Source organism: Ahaetulla prasina, chromosome 5, assembly GCF_028640845.1.
Source record: "Ahaetulla prasina isolate Xishuangbanna chromosome 5, ASM2864084v1, whole genome shotgun sequence".
In the NCBI taxonomy this organism is placed as follows: Eukaryota; Metazoa; Chordata; class Lepidosauria; order Squamata; family Colubridae; genus Ahaetulla; species Ahaetulla prasina.
Genome location: NC_080543.1, coordinates 56492120 through 56518272, shown reverse-complemented (window position 1 = coordinate 56518272; position 26153 = coordinate 56492120). Strand labels below are relative to the sequence as shown.

The 26153-nt window shown below is 35.6% G+C and overlaps 2 protein-coding genes across 11 annotated transcripts in view; one reads left to right on the top strand and one right to left on the bottom strand.

The window, feature by feature from the left end:
• Window positions 1–1326, bottom strand: part of ITSN1 (intersectin 1) — a 104271-nt gene extending 102945 nt beyond the window's left edge. For 3 of the 9 annotated variants that reach the window (XR_009155564.1, XM_058186899.1, XM_058186900.1), the window contains exon 1: window positions 713–967. The gene's annotated coding sequence lies outside the window, so the exon portion shown is untranslated. Of the gene's footprint in view, window positions 1–712; window positions 970–1306 lie in introns of those variants that run through there. The other 6 variants (XM_058186892.1, XM_058186896.1, XM_058186893.1 and 3 more) reach the window with 5 other exon arrangements.
• Window positions 1327–1556: 230 nt separating this feature from the next.
• Window positions 1557–26034, top strand: CRYZL1 (crystallin zeta like 1). 2 transcript variants are annotated; one of them, XM_058186906.1, is made up of 13 exons: window positions 1557–1640; window positions 3093–3161; window positions 8430–8507; window positions 10150–10222; window positions 12395–12439; window positions 13646–13714; window positions 15136–15269; window positions 16678–16789; window positions 19023–19121; window positions 21386–21504; window positions 21790–21895; window positions 24767–24812; window positions 25770–26034. In XM_058186906.1, exons 2-13 carry the CDS (start codon window positions 3099–3101, stop codon window positions 25867–25869), a joined length of 1044 nt encoding a protein of 347 aa, XP_058042889.1. In that variant the 5' UTR covers window positions 1557–1640; window positions 3093–3098; the 3' UTR covers window positions 25870–26034. The 2 variants fall into 2 exon arrangements, with proteins under 2 accessions (XP_058042889.1, XP_058042890.1); XM_058186907.1 differs by lacking the exon at window positions 1557–1640 and adding an exon at window positions 1653–1804.
• Window positions 26035–26153: the final 119 nt, after the last annotated feature.

Below are 26153 nucleotides of genomic sequence, written 5' to 3'. Positions count from 1 at the left end.
CAACAGTTCATGGATTATCCAGCACTGTAGTCGGGGGAGGCTTATCCAGTTATTTGTCTGCGTTACTATATAATCTTCCGGGAGTTGATCAGAACCGATACAGTACAAACAAGCTGATTCATAAAGCCACGCAAGAGAGGCGGTGACACCCTTTCAGAGACGAGGCAGGGCACTCGCTTGTCCGAACTGGCCACAAGCCACGCACAGAGAACAGGGCCCGTCTTTCCAGCACACCCTTTGGCTCCGCTCCTTCCATCTAGTCCGCCCCCTCCGCACTGAAGAGTCAAAAAAAGGTTCACCCAACGAGACCCGCGCCCGCATCGTCCCTAGTCATATAGATGTAGATATATATATAAAGCAATCACTGCCACCAGCAAAGAGCTCCCGATGCGCGATAGAGGTCACTGTCCTCGGATCAGGGATGAAGAAAGAGTAGGAGGAAAGAGGACGAGACAGAAGGCGAGTCTGGAAACCGATCCGGCCAGCCCCGGAGACACAGAAGGGGTCTGGAGGCAGAAGAAGGGGGAAACCGTCTGCGGCCCCCCAACCTCGCAGCGGTGGGAAAGATCCCTAGCAAAGCCTTGGGGAAGGGGCTGGGTGTCCTCCTTCTCCTCAAAGCGCCTGCGCTCACCTCCCCCGGTTGACCCCTGCGCTCTCCCCGCCAATTCAGCCCTTTCCCACAGCCCGACTCCCTTCCTCTCCCTGCCGTTACCTCATTCTCTATCGGTCTCGGGTGTCCTCCTCACAACCTCGGCCAGGACGGAGGGGAGACGGCTGGGCAGCAAAGGCCATTGCCTCCGCCGAACGCACCATTCCCTTCCCTTCCCGTCCCGTCCCTCCCGCGCCCGCTCCTGCTCCTCCTGCCGCTGCTGCTTTAACCGCCGCCGCCTCTTTAGAGTCACCGCCGTCTCGGGGAGAAAGGAGGGGGAGGGGGGAAGAGACCTGCCTTCCCGGCTTCTTCTCTCTCACACGCCCGCTATATTACTGCGCAACGCGGAGAGAGACCAATCCCGGGGCAGCCAACCGAGTTTTCCTTCACGCAGCATCCCTCCCCTCTTCGAAATGACGGACACTCCCTTCCACCAATAGGAAAGGCCGCTCAATTGATCGCTTGAAGCGCCGATTTATTCGATGCCTGAGGGACTTTTGAGTTTGCACGTATCGTTACGGTTACAAAACGGTAGCAGTCGTGAATGTGGAAACGATATAAGGAAAAGGTATAAGGCTGAAGTGCCAGCCCCGGGGAAGTTCTAATGAGCTTCTATGTTTTTCTATCAGAAAAAAAAGTACACATAATCTCGAATACCATTCAAACCAAAGCCCTCGGATTTTCACGTGTCCATTCCGACTTTTCCACCCTTCAGCAATTGGAGGGGCGCTGAGAGCCGAAACCAGATGATCCGCGAGAGTACCGGGAAATGTAGTCATTTTAACTCAGAAACTCCAAAAAAAAAAAAAAAAGGGTCGGGAAACGCTCAAGATAGGTCTGAGTGGAAGATTCTTGCCCTATGGTCCCGCCTGTACTTCGAGTGACGGCCGGGTTGGCCAATTAACAGTTGCCTTTTCAGGGAACCCTTATTTGTAAGATTTGGCAGTCGACGTTTCCGCTCCCGCGAGAATAAAAGAGGGGCCTCAAAGAGGTAATGGGCTTGGTGAGGTAGTCGCGGACTCTTTTTCTCGCGTGGGTGAGGGGTGCTAGACGTGTGAACGGCGGGGAGTGAATGTTGCCGTGCCGCTGAACGCGTAATCGTCTCGTAATCACAGATAAGGCAAATCTGTTATGCGTGGGGTCCTCAAAAATTAGGTGAAAAAATATTTTTAGCTAATAGGGATTCACATACTACGCTAAGCTGTAACGTAAATGGTTTACCCGTAGCTTACAATATGGTATGATTGTTTAGGCTTGGTATAGTATATTATGTGAATTCAGGTTTTATGATTTGTAAACCATGGTTTGGTGTTACCTTTCGATTCAGCAAAGAGTAATGTATAAATTCAGACGCTGAATGGTGGTTTTGTATAGTAATCCCAAATATAAACACACAAAAATAGTTCATCCTCATTAGCCCAATGAAGTAAACAAAAGCTGCACTCACACAATGGATTAATCTGTAAATAAAGTAACTGATTTATTCAAACCTATTTTTGAGTTATGGGATATCCTAAAACCTCTTTTTATAGTGCTGAGCCGATTTTACAGATATCTAAAACAAAATACTATTAATTAAGAAAAATACTGCTAATTTTCTTCTCATTGTAAAGAAAATAAAATAAAATAAAGGGCCGCGGTGTGGCTCAGGCTGTAAGAAGCCTGTTATTAAACACAGCTGCCTGCAATTACTTCAGGTTCTAGTCCCACCAGGTCCAAGGTTGACTTAGCCTTCCATCCTTTATAAGGTAGGTAAAATGAGGACCCAGATTGTTGGGGGGGCAATAAGTTGACTTTGTAAATATACAAATAGAATGAGACTATTGCCTTACACACTGTAAGCCGCCCTGAGTCTTCGGAGAAGGGCGGGATATAAATGTAAACAAAAAAAACCCACTTTGGATCCATTGCTATGTTGCTTACTATTACCATTTTGAAAGGAATAACACTGATGCATAATTAATGGTTTTCTGAATGAATCAAATTGGATTTGCACAACAGGCAAACATAAACTTGCCATGTTGGATATATTGTGCAGCAAATTTAATTATAAACTAATCACAGCTGCATTTTTGTAACAGTTGCTTTTGGAGAGGGACGGCTATACAAATTTGATAAATAAGATAATTAGCATCACAAACTAGAGTCCAATGAGGAGGTAACATATTTCTTTTGAGCATGTTATTCCCACCTAACCGATGTCACAACAATTTGGCAGCAGTTTTGGAATGGAAAGTAATACAGAAATACCACCTCTTTTACCTTCATATGTAATGTGTAGGTTAACGTCCACAAACTTCTTTTGGTAAAACTTTTAAGTTTACCAAAACTTACGAAATATTTAGATAGAAATTGTTTAAGGTTACTATATCTGACCTGAAAATTTTCTAACGTCTGAGTTTTATAGCAACAGATACTTTATTTTCTTCTCTGAATTTTAAAGATCACTATGAAAGGCTTATATTGGCAGCAGAATTCTGAAAAAGAGAGAGAGTTCATCTTCCTGGAAAAGGTGAGTTACATTGCTATCTTACCCATCTATTCAGAGTTCTGTATTCAATCAGAGACTGATACTTTCCCAGTGTTAAAGTGAACAGTATATTTAGCCAACTAAGTTAGGTCTTTTTGCTCTGTTTTGATCTTAAGCAGCCCTTTGATTGTATCTCTAGGTCATAAGCTTAAGGCATTTCCAATCAAGAGAGTTACTCTACTGTATGCACTTCACAAGAATACTATCCTGAAAATGAGATATACATAGCAACCACCTTTCCAATTCAGCACCAACTAGTAAAAGAATAAATAAGGATGTATTTTGTACCTGTTATTATTCAAGTTTTACAGCAGTGTAGTGGTAAAGTTATTTCCTCAAAACTGGGATACTCATAGTTCCCATCACCAATCTCTTTCCACTTATGACTGTATGACTATAATTTGTTGCTGGCAATCCTTATGATTTATATTGATATATTGACCATCAATTGTGTTGTAAATGTTGTACCTTGATGAATGTATCTTTTCTTTTATGTACACTGAGAGCATATGCACCAAGACAAATTCCTTGTGTGTCCAATCACACTTGGCCAATAAAATTCTATTCTATTCTATTCTATTCTATTCTATTCTATTCTATTCTATTCTATTCTATTCTATTCTATACAGACATATTCTTACAGTATGCTGCTTTATACGCATATAATACTGCAATATTATTGCAGATACCAGTTTGCCATATGGGAACACACCTATTTCTATAAGGAACACTTATTACAGATTAACTATAAGAAAATAAAAGTAATGCATTTGTGTTAAAAATGGACTTTAAGCCTCCGGGAGCATAAAATGCAGCAATGTTCCAATGGAATGCAGTACATTCCATTGTACTGCAATATTTGGAGAAGTGACATGCTTACACTGCCTAGGTTGCTTTGGATGCTCTGAAGAGTTCAGTAGCAAGTGTAGCAGTTGCAATGAAACTTTTTGAAATCAAGACATTGGCACAACTCCCAGACAAACTCCAACTAAACCCAGGCATCAACTATTACAAGCCAGAGAGACTACAAACCAACTTTCTAAGATAAATGAAACAATATTGTCCTATGTTTAGAGGCAGAGCTCCTAAAAGCGCTTATTTCAGGGTTCAAAAAAATATAAGACAGGGTCATTTTCAGGGAAACACTGTAGATTAGAATAAAATTTTGTTTATGTTTCAACATACTTTGGCCAACCTATAAATAATACATTTAATAGGGGTTTTATGATATTGAAGTTTGATATCTTGCCATCACCTTTGCTTTCTAATTTATTTTCTAAATTTCAGAAATTTCTCTATGCAGAAATGTTTTGCCCTTAAAATGATAAAACTATCAAATCAGAGACTCATATTTTACTCTACTGTAATTTTTTCTGAGTTATTAAAAATTGGCTGCTAATACTCTTTATGTTCTTTGGATGGAATTGTATATTCAGGGAGATATAGATTGTATATTTGGAGGATAAAGATCCAAGAATAACTCGTCATAGCTAATTAATAGCTAAATTATAGGTTGCAGAATTTTGCTTTCTTAATAGCAAAATAGATTAAGCATGATCACAGACCTTTTTATTATGTTTATTATATAATGTTATTGTTAACTGATTTTGTGATCTGTGCATATTTAAGTTCCATTTATTTTAATAAATCTATTTTCAGTCAAAAGCAGGGGTGAAATCTACTTATCTTCCTTACTGGTCCAGAAGTGTGTGCGCATCACATGCGCGCGCAGACCTTCTGCGCATGCGTAAAACCTGCTTTGCTCTGCCATTGCTACCATCCATCCGCTACCGGATCATCAAACTACTGGCCACAATTGCTACCAGATTGCACGATCTGGTCCAATCCGGGAGCATTTCACCCCTGGTCAAAAGGCCTTTATTTCCTGAAAGGAAGCAGGCAAACAGAATCAAAATTTGGAATGAATTTCCAAATATTCTGGTGGAGTATAATTGTGTAAATCGGGGGTTCCCAGTCTTGGCAACTTTAAGACACATGAACTTCAACTCTCAGAATTTCTCAGCCAGCCATGCTGGGGCTGGGGAATTCTGGGAGTTGAAGTCCATCCATCTTAAAGATGCCAAGATTGGGAACCCCTTGTATAAACTATGATTAATACAGATGTAATGGCATATTGGATTGTTTGAACTCAGGAAAGGGAATAGAGCTATATTATGATAGGAAGAAACATGAAAACATGTAGCACAGTTTAAGCAGTCAAACCATCATTTAGCCATTAAAGAACCAAGCCAAGCAGTTATGCTTAAGATGTGAGTAAGATATGTTTAATTGTAAAAATGCAATAATTTTTTTTAAAAAAACCATGCCAAGACTTAGTGTACTTAAAGTTATGTAATAATTTGTATTTTTAAAGTAGAAACCTCTAAGTCAAGCAGTTTGTTCTGTGCAACACAGGAAAAGAAGTGTATCTGTCAGCAAAATTTGTCACTTTCCATTTAAAAAATGAACTGAAATAGTGAGGAAACAGTGTAACCACATGAATTCAAGGAAGTCAGCATTGCATTTTAGCAGGAATTGCTTAGTAATATTAAAGTCACAATGCATTTATCTTTGACATAATTTTAAATCTTTGCTGAACATATCAGCACTATAAAGGAAAGAAGTGATTTCCAAAACTCATTAAATAAACTATTTCAACATAAACTGATACAACCCCCTTCATGTCATATATAAATATATTAGATATAAATGATAAGTTACTGTGCTGAATCTATTGCATTTCAGCCAGCTTTATTAAAATACCACCTTTAAAAATGGTATCCTAAGACAGTTGTGGAAAGCATTGTTGGCAAATAATTATATGAAAATGATTTTGCATTATTGATTATTTATTTTAGAATTGTTTTGCCTATAATATTTTAATATTAATATTTTATACAAGGGAAGCAGTGGCTCAGGGGCTAGGACGCTGAACTTGTCGATCGAAAGTTCGGTGGTTCGAATCCCGTTACTTGTTTCAGCTTCTGCCAACCTAGCAGTTTCAAAAGCACGTAAAAAATGCAAGTAGAAAAAATAGGGACCACCTTTAGTGGGAAGGTAACAGCGTTCCGTGTGCCTTTGGCGCCGGCCACATGACCATGAAGACGTCTTCGGACAGTGCTGGCTCTTTGGCTTTGAAACAGAGATGAGCACCGCCCCCCTAGAGTCAGGAACGACTAACATGTATGTGCGAGGAGAACCTTTACCTTTACCTTTATAATATTTTATAGTACAATTTAATAAAATATCTGCATATCATTAGGAGATTTGCAATTTGCCATCTTTTTTTTAGGGCAGGATTAAATGTTTCTGGGAAATATGTGCCACAGTTGATTATTTGTGGGAAAGCAGATGGAAAGGGTAAAAGTGAGAGATGTTTCATTTTTCTATTTTTCTTTGTTTTTGTAACATTGCTGTTATTCAATTCTCTATTTTGTTGTTGTTCCAAAATTATAATTACTTTCACTATTGTGTTTTCTGTACATGGAGAAAAGCGCTTTACAGATTATAGAATAAAATAAAATGACAGCTTGGAATAGATTAAGCATCCCTGCTTGCCGCTGCCTCTCTGCTCCAATTAATATTCCTCCCCTCCCCCGGTTGCCTTTTTAAACACAATAGTATGCTAGAATTCCTTACAAATCTTTGCATGTAATATAATTCTGCATTTTTGTTTTCATTGCTGTTCCTAATACTGCTTGGAATACATGCTGTGTTTTAAACGTATTTATTCAGCAGTACAGGTAGTCCTTGACTTAACAACTACAGTTGGGACCAGAATCTTGGTCATTGAAGGAAATGTTGCTAAGCAAGACACCCACATGACTCCTTCACTCAGTGACTACAATTCTGACATTCACAGTTGCTGTTGTTAAGCGAACTGTCAGGTTGTTAAGCAGACAGACAAAAGAGCTTTCAGCTCCCCTCTGTCTGTGGAAGGGAACACAGCTGGGACCTTCAGGATCTGAGTCTGTTCCTCCATCCTGCCAGAGGAGTTCCTTTTCCTTTGGTGTGGGCTGCAAGAATTCTTGTCTCTTTCCTGACTGGAGCAGTTCCCTTCCACACTGGAAAGCAGACAAACTCCAATGAGGTGCAGAAAAAGAGCACAGATCCTGAAGATCTCAGGTTCGTTCCTGCAGCCCACCGAAAGCTTCCCTCCACACGTGGAGAAGTTCTTCAAAGGGCTGCAGTAAAGGAGCCTTGATCTTCAGGACCTGACCTCTGTTTCTACAGCCCTTCGGAGAAGTTCCCCTTCTCTCTGTTTATGGAACGAAACTTTTTTGAAGGGCTGCAGTAATGGAGCTCAGATCTTTGGGATTTGAGCTCCATTCCTGTAGTCCTTTGAGGAGCCCCCCACCCCCACCCGAGCTTCCTGCTGGGAGGAAATCTCAGCTCCACAGCAGCACTTTGCAATATTCCCTGTTGACTTACCATTGACTTTTTGGGGAAACTGGCAGAAGACTTTGTAAATGGTGATAACATGATCATATGGTGCTTGACCGTTGATTGTAAGTGCGAACTGATTGCACAGCACCCAGACTGCAATCACTTGATCACTGGAGGGGGTCGTTTTAAGTGGCCAGAAGTGCTTTACAGGCCACAAAGCACTCTTTCTGAGGCTATCATAACATCAGGCGATCATTAAATGACCAGTCATAACTTGGGGACTACCTGTATAAGCTTTCAGTTGCACAGGATCAAAATTTCAAAGAAAGTTTCAATGGGTAACCTTGATTGTCCTAATGTGCCAATGCTATTTGTCCAAAATATGTTCTTGATGGTTATTTATTTCTTAGTGAAACTACAAGTAGTCCTCGACTTATGACCACAACTGAGCCTAAAATATATTGCTAAGTAAAACATTTGTTAAGTGACTTTGCCTCATCTTACGACTTTTCTTGCCATAGTTGTTAAGTGAATCACTGCATTTGTTCAGTTAGTAACACGGTTGTTAAGTGAATCTGGCTTCCCCACTGACTTTGCTTGTCAGAAGTTTGCAAAAGTGGATCACATGACCATAGGACACTGCAAGCGTCATAAATATGAGTCAGTTGCCAAGCGTCTGAATTTTGGTCACTTGACCATGGAGATGCTGCAACAGTTGTAAGTGTGAAAAAGGGTCATAAGTCATTTTTTTCAATGCTATTGTAACTTTTAACGGTCACTAAATGAACTGTTGTAAGTCAAAGAGTTAAATTTGCTTTCTAAAAATGTATTAGAAATTGTGCCTACACTTTCAATTGCTCTTAGGATAGCCTTCCTATTGTGAGTGACCACCATGTGAAAGTGCAAGTTAAAGCCTGTGCTCTTAGCTGGATTGATAAAAAGGTATTTATATATATATATTTATATTTATATATTTGTCAAATTATGAATTTATTCTGTGAATAACCTTTCATGCAAATTTATGCAAAAAAGTAATATCTTAACCATCTTATCTGTATCTTATAAATTCATATATAAATCACAAACCAGTTCTAGATATATTGTTTTGTAGCAAACTCAGTGAGCTTACTACAAAGCTTAAAACATAAGATTACTTGTAAGCATATGATTAATTTTAATCCTTCACTTTGTTTCCTATCAATTTGTTTCAAATTTCTATGCTATCCATCTTACTCTCTAATTGAATCTGAGTGGTTTACAAGTAAAAAAAAACCCATAATAATCATAAGATCCTTACAGAATATAACAAAAGTCGAAGATGGTGCCTTCAAGCCATCGACTATCCCCAGGTTTGTATATCATTCTTTAGCCAGGTGTTAATGCTCTTCTAGAAGATGACAGGAGTGGGGACTAACCTCACATCAGGGGGCAAAATGTTCCCTAAGGTAAGGGTAACAGCAACAAAGACTCTTCTAGACCCCCTCCAGTCAGAATTCTTTAAACGACAGAGTCCATAATATGTTCTTCCTGCCTGACCAGATGAGATGAGTTGATATAATTGAGACAAAATGATCCTTCAGATAACCTTTTACTTCATCAAATATATAAAATATTACATTAAGAAAGAAAAATAATATTGCATCCTAAGGTTCAAATGATTAGCTTCTATGTCATAATAGTGAATAAGCGAGATCTTTGCAATGGTCTATTGTACACATGATAATTGATTCACTTATCACATATATGTTACTTCAGACTTTCACATGATTATCATTATACCTACATTGGCACTAATACAGCTTTATTACTTGTAAGTAAGTGTTGCCTTACTTAAATTAAGCACTCTTTTGGGTCCATTACCTTGTCCCATCAGATCAATTGGCAGCATGTACATAGAAATAGAGCTACAACATACAAGATTATGCATTCACAAGTATATGTTCCATATAAAAAGCCAGATATTTTATGCTTTGATACTGATTTTAATAATTAAAATATAGAATAGAAATCTTATAAATAACTACAAATAAAGTACTTGCTTCTAAACTTATGCAGCTTCCTTTTAAACACGATAAAATTGAAAACGTATATGTATTACATACTTTTATGGTGGCACAGTGGTTAGAATGCAGTATTGCAGGCTAATTTTGCTGACTGCCGACTGCCAGCAGTTTGGCTGTTCGAGTCTGACTGGCTTAAGGTTGATTCAGCCTTTCAGCCTTCCGCGGTTGGTAAAAAGAGGACCCAGATTGTTGGGGGCAGCATATAAGTCTAAGTGCTATTGCTATTTTAGTTAAACTTTCAAGTGTTTACAATTTACAAAATTAAATTGATTTTGATTCCAAGTTTATAGTTTCAAGAATGTTAGACTTATAGTTCAGTGCATAACTTAAGAAGGATTTCTTCATGTTCAGCATTTGCTTTCTGGAAAAAATGCATTTTATTGCAGCCATAGACTGCTTTATTCTTTTTTCAAATAATCAGGGCATCATTTTCGTTAGTAGCAGGAATCCATATTAGTATTTTATTGCTCCCTGTGCAGATGTATCAATCTTGACAATATAAATTATGTTATTGTAATTAGCTTTTATCAGAAATAAAAAAAGAGAAGAAAGTTCTACCTGTTGGAAGGGAAATTGCTGGTGTTGTGTTGGAAAGTAAGTATACTAATTTGCATAACATTTCTATAAAACATTGATGTACTCGTATATTAAAATTACCAGTCCCTGTGTTCAGTAATCCTCTTACAGATCCTATTACACTCTAAGAACCTACAACACTCCAGAATTACAACTGAATTACAACTGCTTGGCTACTAGAAGTTGTAATTCTGCAAGAACCACAGATTCTCCACCACACCTCTAATATATAAAAAAATATATGCCAACTGAGAGATATTTTGCTTTTAACAAACATAAATGCTAAAGGCTTATCAGGATTAAAGTGCAGGATCATTTTATTTAAGAGCCTCTTAAAATGCATTTTTATTGGTCCTGTATAAAAGTTTGCATTAATGCTGCAATGGAGACAGTAGTTGCCACAATTATGCAAACATAAGCCATGTTTTATAAATGACAGTATACAACATATCAGGCCAAAATTTAAAGAAGCCATGGGATAGTTTGCCATGATAAGTTCACCTAATGAAGTTGAGTGAGGGTGTTTGAGTGGAAATTTAATTTAAAACATTTGTGCCAATTATTATTTTAATGTACAGGCCAATAATTTCTAGGATGTTTTTCACTAAATTCATTCTCAACCATCCAATTCTTTTTATATTTACAAACTAGTTTGTCTAGATAAATGCATCACTGAAATGTTTGAGAATAATAAAGATTCAGAAGACATTTGTGTGTGTTTTTTTTAATTTGACTATTCCTTTCCCTTAATAGTTTAGGACAGGACAGTAGATTTTCTTAGTTCACATGTGCACCTAGAAAATGAAGTTGAGAAAAGATGAATATAACATACAGAAGTCATCTGAGGAATTAGAAGGAGTAATGGAAGGGACAAAGCAAAATAAAATACAAAAAGATAAAAATAAGTTAAAAGCAGATAAAAATACTGAAAAAAAGCAATAATAAATACTAAAAATCAAATAGACAATACCCTAAGAGCTTATAACAGAATAGAGAAGGAAAAAAAGGAAGATCTTTCAAAAATAATGAAAGGGTCATGGATGGGATATTCAAAAGATGCAGCAAAAGGAGATAAAGGGTAAGACAGAGGGAACAATTAATCTGTGCAAAAATGCTAGAAAGATATATAGGATTCCAAGAGAGAAACATAAAAGAATCACTAAAAAATCAATAAATGATGAAATTCTTTAAAAGGCTGAGAGATGATGGATAGAGATATAATACTTTGTAATATAGTAACAATAGAAATAAGTGGAAAGTTTAAACTGGGAAAATAGCAGTATATATTTAGTCATATAATTGAATTTATTATAAATACAGATACATTAAGATTAGGAGGTGGAAGGCTAGGATTAGGTATATCTAAAGGTATTATGATCAACAGGATGTAAAAAATATATTGGAAAATATAGTTTTTAAGGACTATAAATTCAGGAAACCTAGAGATATAATCTTGGGTGATTACATTTTATTGACAACTAGTTTTATTGGTATTTATAGAAAGTTGAGATATTGAAAATGTGGTAGAACACTGAGTGATAAATTGGGAAAATATTAGTGTAATATCGAGCAATACATAAAAGAATATATTATAAGTATAATGAGGACATTAAGGTTAGAGGTTGGAAGATAAAAATTCTGTATATGTAATTGTATTATTACTGTGAGCACTGTGTGAAAAATATGTCAACCCAGTCATTACACTGTCCACAAAAAATGTTGGTTGTTAAAGAAAAACTGTAAATAAAACATATCCCCCCAAAAATGAAGTTGGATGCAAAAACATCCAACTTGCATTAAGATACATTATCTTGATTAACTGTGAATTTATTTTGTTTATTGCTTGCATGTTATTGATTGATCTGTGGGTCTGATTGTTTTGAAGCTATATATGAAATGAATATGTAAATTTAATAGTCTTTTTTTTCCTTCATACCAGTATTTGTTTTTATTCTTCGTAATGTAATGTCCAGACTTGCTTCCCTTTTCAGTCTTCTATTAAATTGTATTTCAAAGAAACTTTTCTTCTTACCCTTCTCAGTAATTTTTAAAACTGACTATAGTTATCAGGTTGTGGATCATATATTGTATTAGAAGACTTACTAATAAATTATTATTAACAGTAACATTATTTTAAGTGCCATAGTTCTTTTGTGTGTTTTATTGTTCCTTTATTTCCTTTTTTTCCAGTTGGAAATAAAGTCTGTTCCTTTAAGACTCAAGATGAGGTAGTAGGTAAGTTTATCTAATTAACTAAAATATTTAAATTGTAAAAATTTACCATTAAAAAAAAAAAATCTGTTATTTTGAACCTTCCTGTTTATGTAGTTTCAAATAGCCCATTGCTTAATTTCGTTGACATTGAAAAGTATAATTTCTTCTAGGAAAACTTTAATCCTTTTGGATGGTTAATATTTAATGAATATATTGACAGGGTTTTTTCTAATCCTCCTTGAATAGACCATATTTAGTGATCTTCTCAACGCCATTATAACTGAGTAGGCATGTGTATGAAATAAAACTATTGTTTTGTTTTGGACCCAGAACAAATAATCTAAGTCCAAGAGTTCTGCCATGTTCTCTTGGTTCAGTAATAGCTTTCCAGAAACAAAATTTAGAATATCCTGAGTGTTCTAGAACAGGGATCTCCAATTCCCAGTCCACAGCCCAGTACCAGGCCGCTGCCTGTGGGGATCTGGGCCGTATAAATGGTGGGTGAGTATACAAAGCTGCATTTGCGCAAAACAGTCCCGCCACCGGTCCACAGAGCCAGAAAGGTTAAGGAGCTCTGTTCTAAATATTGGACAGAATGTAGGGTAGGACTCTCTCTGCAATCCTGTCCTTAGCAACTATCAGTATAATATATTTCATTGGTCATCTCTTATCTTCCCTGTACCTCTTTCTCCCTCTTTTACATAAAAACAAAATTCCATAAGATCTTTCTATCTTTGTAATCCTAAAAAGAAAAATCTTTGGTTTCAATTCTACATTTACTTTTAAAATCTTCTGAATCAAATACATATTTGATCCCAGTATTTTCTAGTTTTCTTATACCAAAGATGAAAAATATGTTCTCTGATTACAATTCCAACTAATATTTGAAATTCCACCACGCGTTTGACAATTTATGCAGTGTCAAATACCAGCAATACATAGTCTGATAAAAGTTTTCCTTAAGATTATAATTCAGTTTAAATTTCAAAACTTTCTTCAAAATATCCTTCCATTAGTATGTATATCTATTTTGCACATTTATTTAAGAGATTTTTTTATTCAGATTATTTATGTCTACATCAGGGACAAATTACAGTAAACTTCTCAGCTATTCAAATTCAGGTGCATTACATGGAATTCAAAGGTTTGCAGGTCAATTATTGTGCTTGGATGTTGTTCAGCTGATTGTACTCTTGTCTTAAGCTGGAGGAAATCCTGTTTTCATAGGAATTTTACCATTGGATTCAGAAGAATCTGGATTGTGTGAAGAGATTCTGGTTCATGAGCATTATTTAGGTATGTAGATAGAAAACATAATAATACATTACTGTTTTTGAAATGTTATTGTCAAAAGTACTCAAAAATTGCTCAGTTTGTGAATAATAAACCTTGTTTATCGTGAAAATGTTATCCTAGATCAAAACGTTATCATTTGACTTTTTCTAAATAATAGTAGTATTAGTTATTATTCTCTTTAAACAGAAACTACAAAAGTTGACTCATCTGTTTCTGGTAAACTTCTCTTATTACTTCACTCACTCTTCCTTCTGACTAACCCTGCAAGTGTAAAAGGAAGCACTTCATCCTTGATTTGAAAGCTGCATTTTTAATATGTCATTCTAAGATGTTATTGATTTCTTTTGGAAGCATTTACTAACTAATAAGAAGGAAAATAGCCAAATCTCCACCTTGTATGCCCCCACCCAAATCACAACGGGTGAAAATAGAACATTGAGTTGGGTCTGGAATTAAGGTTACCATTATATGAACTGGTGTATACAATGCACTCAGCCATGATGACTTTAGTATATTGTGGAAAAGCATATTTGAAAATCATTGCAAAGCAAAACACATAAAATTTCAATTGTAAAATTTATTCTGCAGTTGGAAAATGTGCCCCATTACAAGGGTTTGCTTTGAAATAGGGAAATGTTTGCATTTCAATTTGGAGCTATGTTTGGAGATTTGTAAATTGTACATACTGTAAATCATATAAATATATAGAATTTACAGGAAAATATGAAGTCTCATATAGTCAGATGGCATGCATACATTCATATTTATTATTCACACTTTTTTTCCCCACACTTTCGATTTTTTTCAAATGTTCATGTCTTGACGTCATTGTCAAATCAACATTATTCTAAAAAATTTCTGGTAGTTGATCAGCTAAAATCAATATATCAGATTTGTTAATAGAGAAACAAATGGAAAAGGGAAGATGTTGAATACTTTTGTGTGATAATCATTTCATAGGTGTAGCAATTTGAGTGTTTCATTTCAGATTTTTTGTTTAAATTAATATACAAGTAGCCCTTGAGTTACAACCACAACTGAGACCAAAATTTCCAATTCTAAGCAAGACAGTTATTAAGTCAGTTTTATTCCATTTTACAACATTTCTTGTCATAATTGTTAACTGGATCTCGGTTCCCCATTGACTTTGCTTGTCAGAAAGTCACAAAAGGTGAATCACATGATCCTGGGACACTGCATTTGGCATAAATATATGCTAGTTGCCAAGCATCCGAATTTTGATCCTGTGACCATGGGGATGCTGCAACAGTCGTAAGTTTGAAAAATGGTCATAAGTCACTTTTTTCAGCACCGTTGTAGCTTTGAATGATCACTAAACAAATGGTTGCCAGTCAAGGATCATCTGTATGCTTCAACACTGCTATAAAGTCTATCACCAAACTTTCTTCCTTGTGAAATAGTTCACAAACCTGAAAAAGTCTCCTGGATGGAATCAGCTGGGACTATTTGTGACGGTCTTCGTGCATATACAGCTCTACATTATCTGTCCTATGTTTCTGATGGAAAAACCGTGTTGATAATGGATGGTGCAAGTGTATGTATAAAAATGCCACTGAACTTAAGTATAATGAAAACTATTTATTAGAATCAAACATTCATTGGGTTAAATTTAATGTTGCTAAAGCAGCCTTCGGTTCACACAACTGGAATTATTCTTGTTCTTTTTTCCAAATGATAATTAAATGAATGGAGGAAAGAGAAATGCTACTAATATCTATTTGCTAGGGCTATTATAGTGTGATTCTGTAAATTCCAATGAAATATGACATTTTTTTTTTCACAGAAAACTAAATTCCACTAATTTCTACAACATTATATTTCTTACACTTGCATCTCAGCCAAGCAAAATATGGAAAAATGTGTATATCAAATAAAAATAGGATAAAACAATAAAACAGGAAACCTGGCTGAAATTAATAAAATGAAATGAAATAGACATAAATACAAGAAAATCAAGTACAGCATTGGAATGGGGTGCAGTAATTTAGTTTACCAACTATATTTTTGAATTCTAGTGAATCACAAGTGTTACCTGATAATGTTTTGTGGCTACATTAACAGAACCATGAGTTTCAAAAGCATAGAGAAGCAATAATTCCATCTTATTTGCATTTCTGTGTGTGTGTGTGTGTGTGTGTGTGTGTGTACGTGCTTGTGCTTGTGCTTGCACATGCATGGGTGGATGGACAGAAGAAGTATGAATGGTATGTGTCCATAGTATGGCACCTGGTGAAAAGGCATAATCTTTTTATATTGGTTGTCAGTCACCTAGAATCACTATATGAATTGACCTTCCATAAAAGTTGTTTAAATAAATTAAAAAATTAAAAATCTCAAAAGTCAGGATCTCATACCTTAAGAAAAATGTAGCAAATTGGAATGGATGCAATGGAAAATAATGAAAATGTTCAGGGCTAAGAAAAATTATTCCAGTGGGGAAAAGTTGAAGGAACAGGGTATATTTACTATAGAGCAGGTAAAACTGAAATCATTCTAGTGCTTTTTTAAATATTGAAGAGATGACACATTAGAAAGACAGAAAAGGCTTGTTCTATGTTGTCCCAGAATACAGGATTAAAACCAATGAGTGATACACGAAAAAAGATTTTTAACTGAATTTTGGAACAATGGAACTAGGTTCTGAATAATGTGTAGGATTTCTTTTGTTAGCATGTTATGCAGAGACTAGTTAATTCTCTGGGAAATTGTAGCCTTAGATTTACTTCATCATGTAGAAACAGGTTAATTTTTCTCAAGGCATCTTTTATGCTGCTAAAAATGAAGAAAAGTATATATTTTAAGGTTTCTGATGTTCCAGATAGAGCTAGGAGCTCTTTTACACTGTGAATGTAGAATGTGAAAGTTTTTTTTTCCAATAGGCTCGACTGCAGCTAGATATAGATGTATAAATAAATGTATATAACTCTTTTGTTTTTCTGCAGTCATTTGGTATAATAGCTATTCAGTTAGCACAACACAGAGGAGCCAAGGTGATTTCTACTGTGTATAATCTTGAAGACAAACAGTGTCTTGAGAGGATTGTTCCTTCTGTAGGTAAGTTAAATTGTTTTATACTAAACCTCATGAAAAGACCTAATTCAGACCATATTTTAAATTTATAAATGTTGATAAGCTCATAAGGGCTGGCATCTAGGAAACTTGAAATAGAGGATTATTCTATGTAATCTATCCAAACTATATTTTCCAGATACATCCTACACTTGCACATACACATTACCAACATTTTAACATCTGGCCAGAATCACTCATAATATAAACTATAAATTTTGATGATAAACAGCACAAAAGTATTTAAATTATCAAACAAAAATGTTAATACCTATAATTCAATCTTTGAATAAAATTTACCCTAGCTAACTATGAACTTTCATATTTGTTTTGGGGAAAACGGAATTGGAACGTAGCAATTCTGTCCAGTGCTTACATATAGCTATAGTATTAAGGCAAAAAGATAGATTAACTAAATTCAGTATAATTATGAATGCAGCAGTGAGCTATTCCATTCTAAAGAAGAGAGAACAAAACCAAGGTTTGTTCTTTAATATTTGTTAAGGGGTTTGTCTTCTGGCTAGTTTTGGACATGCAGTTTGCAATATATTATGGTAGCTTTCCCAACCAAGGCTGATTATTGGCCTCACCTATTCATCATAGCCAGCTTTATTGACTAGGGTGTATCATGTGAACTGATCCAACATGTCTTACTCAGACATATACAGTTAAGGTAGCTATTTTTTCCCATTAATTTTGGAAAAATGCTGATCTGGTCTCTGCCTGGAATTAACAAGGGAAACAGTAATGGAAAAGATGTCAAAACGTGGGCAGTTACATTGTGTAGACTTTGATTATAACTGTCGGTAAATTCCAGCTATGTAAGAAGTTGTTTCTAATTATTAATACCGAATGGTGGGAAATTTGCAATACTCTAATAAAAACTTTAGGAATCCAGAATTGTAAAAGCTCACAGAATTAAATGAGAACTGCACATAATATGCAGCGTTTATCTCTTCCATCTGTTATTTAATTTTAATATTATTTATCTTTTGTCTTGGCTATTCAGATTTAGTGTAGCAACCTTAGACTTAATGACATTCCAAATTTACATATGGCTGACTTATGATTGCAGATAATATTTTGTGTAATATTGCAAGCTCAAAAATAAAATATATATTTTAAAATATATGTTTCCCTAAAAGAAAGTTCATCCTTGAGGTCAGAAAGGATGCATTTCTTGTTTGTCATATAAAAACAGTATTAGAATGCCACCGATGCTTCAAGGGGCATGTTGCAGTATAGGTAGTCCTTGCTTACTGAGTGCCTCATTCTGTGACCACTTGAAATCACAATAGTGCTGAAAAAAATAACTTTACAACCATTGCCTGCATTTATCACCTTTGCAGCATCCCTGTATCTTGTGATTGCCATCACAGTCAGTCTACATTGTCCTGTACCTGTTTTTTCCCCTTTACAGCGCAGAGAGATTGGGGAGGAATGTATAACAAAAGAGTAAGGAGAAACACAGTTGGGAATACAATAAAAAACAATGTGTTGATACTAATAGCTGTGAGCATGCCCTGGAAACAGCCCAGGATATTCCCATTGCATGCCTGCTTACTCTCTTGTAATCCCTTCTTTAATCTCACTGTTCTGCGAGATGGGGGAATAAAGTAAAAAAACAAGCAATTTCTGTAGGCAGTCTTTGGCGATCTCGCATTTCATGTGCCAATTACTTTCCCAGTCCTCTACTAAAAGTATACATTTAACCTTTAAATTGGCTCTCTATTGACAATATGGAAAGTCCTATCAATTTGATTCCATGTTGCGTAAGCTTTAATACATACAAAGTCATTTTTACATATCTTTTTGCAATGTGTCTTTTGTGATGTGTTTTGTTTTCTGCTTTTGTTCATGTTTTGGTTGGGGGGTTATTTTTATGTCTTGCAAGGAGTTTCCATAAAAGGTAACTTATTACTGATTTCTCTTTTGAAACTCCTTTATATGTTTCCCAGTAGCATATAAAAAAAATCAGGAAACCCCAAAGAACATAGTAGAGCATGGACGTGCAACTTTTGTCTGGGCGGTTTATGTTTACTGTGATGAGAAGGAGCAGCCTTACATTTTTGATAACTGGTTATTCCCTACCTACAGTAACTATAAATCTTTTTAAAGAAAAGAAACTTTTTTCTTTTATGTATATTGGTATTTGGATTGATTTTTAAAACAACATATGCCTAAATATTTATTATATTTTATCTTCTTACCCATTCAGTTAGGATTATAGATGTCTCGAATGGAAAATATGACCTGACAGAAAGTTGTTTAGAGGAGACAGGTGGACTAGGAATGGATATCATCATTGATGCAGGAGGTCTGTAATTATTCCAAAACTCAGTTTCAGAAAATACTTCCAAGTTCAATTAATTAATTAAACAATTTACAGTTTTATTGTAAAACCGTATCTTCCTGTATAGGTTGAATCCAGTTCCTTTCTTCCATTTGTTTTGGTTAATGTTTGTTCATGGATTTCTCTTTGAAAACGATATTAAGCTTCAATTAATTCAGAATATGTCTACTAAGTTTCAATTTAGAAAATGTTGATGGTCTCCAAAGCATCCAGTGAGACCAAAGTATCTGGAGAAATGAATTCTCTCCAATTTTAAGTATCCTGAATTTAAATATAATTCTTGAAGGTTCTTTGAATGTCTGCCAAATCAAGATGGTAAGTCACTAAAGGAAAGGGGCTGCTGATTTGTGATTCCTCGTTTATGAAATATACTCTTCAAGAAAACTTGATTAGTTGCCAAGTGAAAATATTCCCCTTCTCTGAATCTTTTAAAAAGCATTGAAAACTTTTAAGAGCCCATGTTACAATGTTTTGGATTCTTGCTTGTACATTTGGGGATGAATTGCATGTTTTTTCTGTCTTCCAGTGCTAACTACAAATTAAAATAATAAAATAATCTTTCTAAGAATAGAAGTATGCTGGCTAGATTGCATAATGAAGTAATACAATTAGAGCCATGATTGTAAATATAACTACAGGTAGTCCTTGATTTAAAACCATCGGAAGTTACAACATCAGTGAAAAAGGTGACCTATGACTGTCATTCACACTTGTGACCTTTGCAGTATCCCTGTGATCACCTGATCAAAATTTGGATGCTTGGTAACTGGTTCATATGACGGTTGCAATGTCCTGGGGTCATGTGATTACCTTTTGCAACCTTCTGACAAAGTCAATGGGGAAGCCAGAGTCACTTAACAATCATGTTAGTAATTTAACAACTGCAATGTTTCACATAACAACTATGGCAAGAAGGGTTGTAAAATAGAGCAAAACTCACTTAACAACTGTCTTGCTTAGCAACAGAAATACCTGTACTGTATTTTTTTCTTTATTTGCTTCCTGTAGCAACAAATCATGCAATTGGCAGCAATGTAGAATACTAAATACACAATAAAATAAATAAGAATGTAATCATCCATAAAGGCAAATTATCAGTAAAAAAAACCCTATAATACCCAACTACATCATATATGAGTGCCATCAATCTAGATAGCCTTAGGCCATATTGGACAGGTCAGTTTTTACTATTTTGTGGAATGACGATAAAATCTGTGCTATCTAGTCTTGAGGGAGGGACTGTTCCACAAAGCAGTTGCATAAGTAAGAAACACTGCTGACCTCACCTCTTATGGTGAGGAAAGGTAACTTCCCCTACTTGGATAAACACACTTATAGGATGATTCTACCCAGAGAAGCACATTTTTAGTACAATATATATCCTAAGGTTAAAATTATATACACTATATTAGAATATGCCATTTAATAAATGGAAAGCAAAGTCATTAAAAGTTGTGTTTTTATCCAAGTGGTAGTTTAGGAGGAAGATCTGTTGATTTTGTAAGGATCAAAGATTAAATATGGTGTGGCTGAAGGCAACCAATCAGGCCAATTCAGGCACAGAATGTGTTTGCATATTTGGACAGGCATGGCTGGTTGTACATAGCTGATGCTTATGTTGTGCTTCACCATTGCGCCTTGCTTTGTAAACTTGATATAGTAGAGCACAATCGTTTGAAAACAGAGCTTGCCTTTGCTATTCTACAGTTAACTATTCTAGGAATAGTCACAGGATACTGCCAAGATAATTAAACTAGTTCACTCCTGTGGTTTTTGCCCTTTGACTGTGATATTTTGTTATAAGCCATGAAAAAGCACAAAATCTTTTTTGGAAAACAGTATTTAAAAAGGTACAGAATGGCATTTGTACCAATGGCACCTCAGAGCAGGTGATATACTAACAGCATAGACTGAAATGCTTAGATGGGTATATATTTCAAGCTATGAATATTTATTCATCTATCAGTTTTCAAGTCATTGAGAACTAGTATACTTTTTATGGCAAACTACTGAGATTCACTCAAATGAGTGATATGTCTTCATATATGTGTCAGAAATATAGTAATTTGAGCCTGGTAGAGTAAAAAAAAAGATCCTTAAAAGAAGACAAGGTTAATGTAGTACAAAGAAAAACTGAATCCTGAAAAAATAGGGATTTATTGATATGCACATCTTTTCAGTTCTTGCTCATCTTCCATTTTTAGAAAGTATTTTTAATTTGTTTTTAGTGAGACTGCATAATAAAGACAATGAAACAACTTCTCAACAATTGCTACCCCATAAGCATGACATCATTACATTACTCAGTGCTGGAGGCCACTGGATTACAACTGAAAAAAATCTTCAGGTAAGAAGAAACTTCTGAAATAATTAGTTAGATCAGCCTTTCCCAGTCTGATATTTTCCAGCTGCAGTGGACTTTAATTTGCATAAAATTCCAGATAATATGGAAGTTGAAATTCTAATATATTATGTCATCCTAGTCTTATATTTTTGGAATAAATAATAATATATTGAAAATATATTGAAAATGATATTTTCTTTTAGCAAAAACTTGGTTAACCATCAACTAATGTTCTTTGCTTATGTTATTTTTATTCTAAAGTAATCACTGTTTTTCCCTTTTTTAAAGTTGGATCCTCCAGATTGTCGATATCTTTTCCTGAAAGGTGCTTCAGTTTCTTTTCTGAATAATGAAATTTGGAATTTGTCAAATATGCAACAAGGAAAATATCTATATATCCTTTCTATTATATAATGTTTATTGTATTTATGTATCATGTTTTGTATCAATTGTGAGGTTAGTGTCCATGTTTCGCTGGCAGAGAGGGCTGCAGAAAAATATCTCGTTTCTCAGCATGAACCCTTTGTTGATGGGATCCAGAGTATGCTGTCTTTGCCAAATATTACTGGCCAGTCAGGAAGAATAAGAGAAGTGGTCCCCTAGGTACCCACCCTCTAAGACACAAAGGTCTTTAACGGTGGGAGTAAAAAATTGAATTACATAAGTCCTTGACTTATGAGCATTCATTTAACAATGGTTTAAAGTTATGGCAGCCTTGGAAAAATTGACCTAGAGCTCATCCTCAAAGTTATGGATGTTGTACTATCCCCGAGGTCACATAATCACTATTTGGGCAGTTGGCAACTTGTTTGCACTTACAACAGTTGAAGTATCCTGATAGCAATTTGAAATCTTCGCAGCTGCTTCTGAAAAGCATATTAAGGAAGCTGGATTTGCTTAATGATTATGTGATTCATTTAGCGACCATATGATTCTCTTTAACTACCAGAATAAAAATGGTTATAAAATCAAGTCCCTTTTTTACACCTCCAAACATCGATCAAGTATTGGTCAGCTGTAAGTTTGATAGATATTTGAAGGTATTAAAAATGGGCTAATAAAAGACTACCTTTTTTTCAGAGAGATTGTAAAATCAAGTCCCGTCACATGACTTGCTTAATGATTCCATTGCTTAGCAACTAAAATTCCAGTCCCTATTGTGATCGTAAGTCGAGGACTACCTGTAGTGTAACATGAATTGTATTACTTGTACTGATGTTTTTAATTTAAATAATTTACCTATTTAATTATTTGTGAAATATTTCTATATTACATTGCCAAACAAAATGGTCAGGCAAATATGCATGAGTTTTTTAACATCTTCAAGGTGCTTATTGTCTTTGTAGCTACTGTTGAAACACATAAATACATAGAACCAGACAAAGTGTTTTTTACTTGATCACATACATAATTTTTTTCATTTTCTTTCCAATTTTTCTGTCTGTCCCACCACATTTTAAATCCTTTAACGTACAATATAAAAACTATGTCATTTCATTTAATTACAATTGTATTTTCTTTCATAGAAATGCTTGGATAACTTTTCACTGAAAAGTCTTTACAGTAGAAAAGGATTTTAATAGCTGTTTCATAACTGTGTATAGAGACCTTATTTATTATGAAACAGCATAAACTAATGCAGTGCTTCCCAAACCTGGGTAAATTACTCAAAATTGGGAAGGAGTAGTTTTTCTTTGGGTAACAACACATAAACCGATTACCCAATTAGAATAGGGATATTAAATTGACTTAAACTATTTTACATACATTGGATAAAAGCACTGTCTGGTAAGCTTTGGGAAGCATTGGACTAGTGGGTTCTCCTAAAGTTTAGGAATACATTTTCAGTGAAAGCATATACATGCAAATTAGAAACAATAAAATAATTGCTTTCTCTCTCCACTCCATCTCCCTGAGAGCCTCGTTGCTCATTGAACACTAGTACAGGTGCTCCTCAACTTACAACCACAATTGGGATAGGCATCTCAGTGTTGAGCAAAAGTGGTCATTTAGTCAGATAGTCACATGACTGTTTTGTTCAACAACTGCAATCACAACTGTCCCAATTGCAGTCATGAATCAAGCACACAGGTTGTTAAGCAGATGGCACAACTGAGCTTCCTATTGAAGGAGGGAAGCCTCTCCTCTGTGTGTAGAAGGGAACTCCCAACAGGTTTATTTATTTATTTATTTATTTTATTAAATTTTTATACCGCCCTTCTCCCGAAGGACTCAGGGCGGTGTACAGCCAGAATAAAAACAAAATATATACAATTTAAAACAACATTTAAAAAGAGCAAATTTTAAAGGCTGATTATTAAAATTTAGATTTAAAAATTTAAAAATATTAAGAATACCCAATTTAAAATTCAACACAAATTATGCCAGTCCCGCTTTAATAAATAGATATGTTTTGAGCTCACGACGGAAGGTCCGAAGATCAGGCACTTGACGCAGGCCAGGGGAAGTTCGTTCAGGCGTCACTGCCCCACAGAGAAGGCCCTACTCCTGGGGGCCGCCAGCCGACACTGTTTGGCGGACGGCACCCTGAGAAGACCCTCTCTGTGAGAGCTTACGGGTCGGTGGGAGGCAAAGGGTAACAGCAGGCGGTCTCGTAAGTACCCGGGTCCTAAGCCATGGAGCGCTGGTTGCAGGAATGGAGCTTGGATCTTCAGGAGCTGCACCCCTCCATATCCTGAAGGGAACATCTGCATTAAGCGAGCAAAGTGAACCTTGCCAAGTTTTGTTTCTGCAGTCCAATAAAGGATTTTTGTCCCCTGCATCCAAGGAGGGGAGGAGAAATCCATCGGCTAGTAGCAGCAGTTTGCATCTTCTCTGTCTTTCTAGGGAAGCTGGCAGAGAAGATTGCAAATGGCGACCACATTATCGCAGGATACTTGGCAACTGTTTATAAGCACAAACAAATTGCCAATCACAGATCACAATAATATGATGGGTGGCTAGTGTGATGTTTTACGGTGGCCAGAAATGCTTTATGGATCTTTGTAACTTTGAACGGTCATTAAATGACCAGTCATACGTTGAGGACTACCTGTATTTCAATGAAAAAAAGTTCCTCCTTAATTGTTCTTTGATAGGTTGATCTGTACCCTAGTTACTCTGACATGTGTTTGATTTAAGGTGATTGTGAGAGTACAGTTTGCACGACCAAATATATTAGGAATTATATTTCTCTTTCAAACCCAGATCTTGGCATAGCTCTAACATTTTATATAGTGTTTCACTTGACTATTCTCTTCTATACGCATTTTGGAAGATGTAATGGAGAAGTTATCAAGCGGAGTTTTCAAGTAAGGATAAATTTGAAGCGTTATAAGCATTTTAAAATATATTCATTTAAGTATTTTATCAATTAACTGCTTTAAAAAGATGAGAAAATGATAATTAAAACTTTTAGCCACAATTACCTCTAGAGATCCTAGATATTCTAGATCAGGGCTGCAAAACATAAAAGGGAAAGAGCCACATTGATATTTTAAAAATCCTTGTGGGCCACAAAGAAATACTTTGAGTGCTGTTGAGATGTTTTATGGCTAATGAAGCAGTGAAAGTGCTAGAGTTGGCAATGAAGTTTGGAGATGCTCAGAAACATTCTTTTGGGTACAGTCCCTGGAAATGTATTACTATTTAAAAAACGGGCTGCACAAGGCTACTTGGCATGTCCCAAGCTGTGCAGGCTATTCTGGGCTCATTACTTTTCTAATTATTGAAATTAGGAAGTTGTCAAAAATCATCCATGTATATTTTTCTCTTAGGACAAACTGCATATGATAAGTAAACCCACTTAGGATGGATTACTCATGCATTATCGGGAAAATAGCTTTCCAGATGTTGCATTTGTTGACAGTCCATGCGCATATTCATAGATCTCGACAGCCTATAAAAGTTTACTAGAGATCAGGTTATTGTACAATGTATGTATACATTTTCAGTTGAATATGAGCTGATGGCAGACATTCTTTTTGGGGCTCCCCTTTTAACAGCATGGCCTGCAGGGCAAGAATGGCCTCCATTCTTATGGCATTTTGAAAACTGGTAAAAACTTGACTCTTCAGGAAGAATCTTGGAGACTGGCTGTATTTCCTCCACCAGTAATATTTTAATAATTTAATTTTATGTATTATTTGTTGATACTTTTTTGGGGAGTGTCTTAATATCTATAAACTGCCTAAAGATTGCTAGGGAGTAAAGTAATGGATAAAGCAAATAAATAGCTGTACATTTATACTTTTTGTTTCTGTTCTCAGACCTCATCTGGATAAGCCTGTACCATTATATGAAGCTAAAGTTTCTATGGAATTAGTTCAGAAAAATCAAGCAAGAAAAAAACAAGTTATCCAACTATGAAGTTTGTAAGGCAATTTGAACTGTAAAAAGTGAAGGTTAATGTATTCTGCATAGTTGTTAAATATTTATCAATTGTCTTCAGCCAATATCTGAAACAGTTCTTAACTGGTTTGAGTCTCTTATAACCTTAGATCTAATTTATGTATCTAAAAACCATAAGATTTACCTTTATTGTGTATGGCTTTCTTTTGTTTGGCTTTTTTATTTTGAGGGGAGGGGGCGACTGCATGCTCAGTCAGATGAAGAAAGGAGAATCCTATAAAGTCACAGAAAATTACGTTTGA

Excerpts from the sequence above, each read along its gene's own strand:
- CRYZL1 (XM_058186906.1), top strand. The coding sequence starts at position 3,099 with ATGAAAGGCTTATATTGGCAGCAGAATTCTGAAAAAGAGAGAGAGTTC. Across the intron at positions 13,715-15,135 it reads GGTTCATGAGCATTATTTAG|TTCACAAACCTGAAAAAGTC; the intron begins GTATGTAGATAG and ends CTTGTGAAATAG. Across the intron at positions 16,790-19,022 it reads GAGGATTGTTCCTTCTGTAG|TTAGGATTATAGATGTCTCG; the intron begins GTAAGTTAAATT and ends TTACCCATTCAG.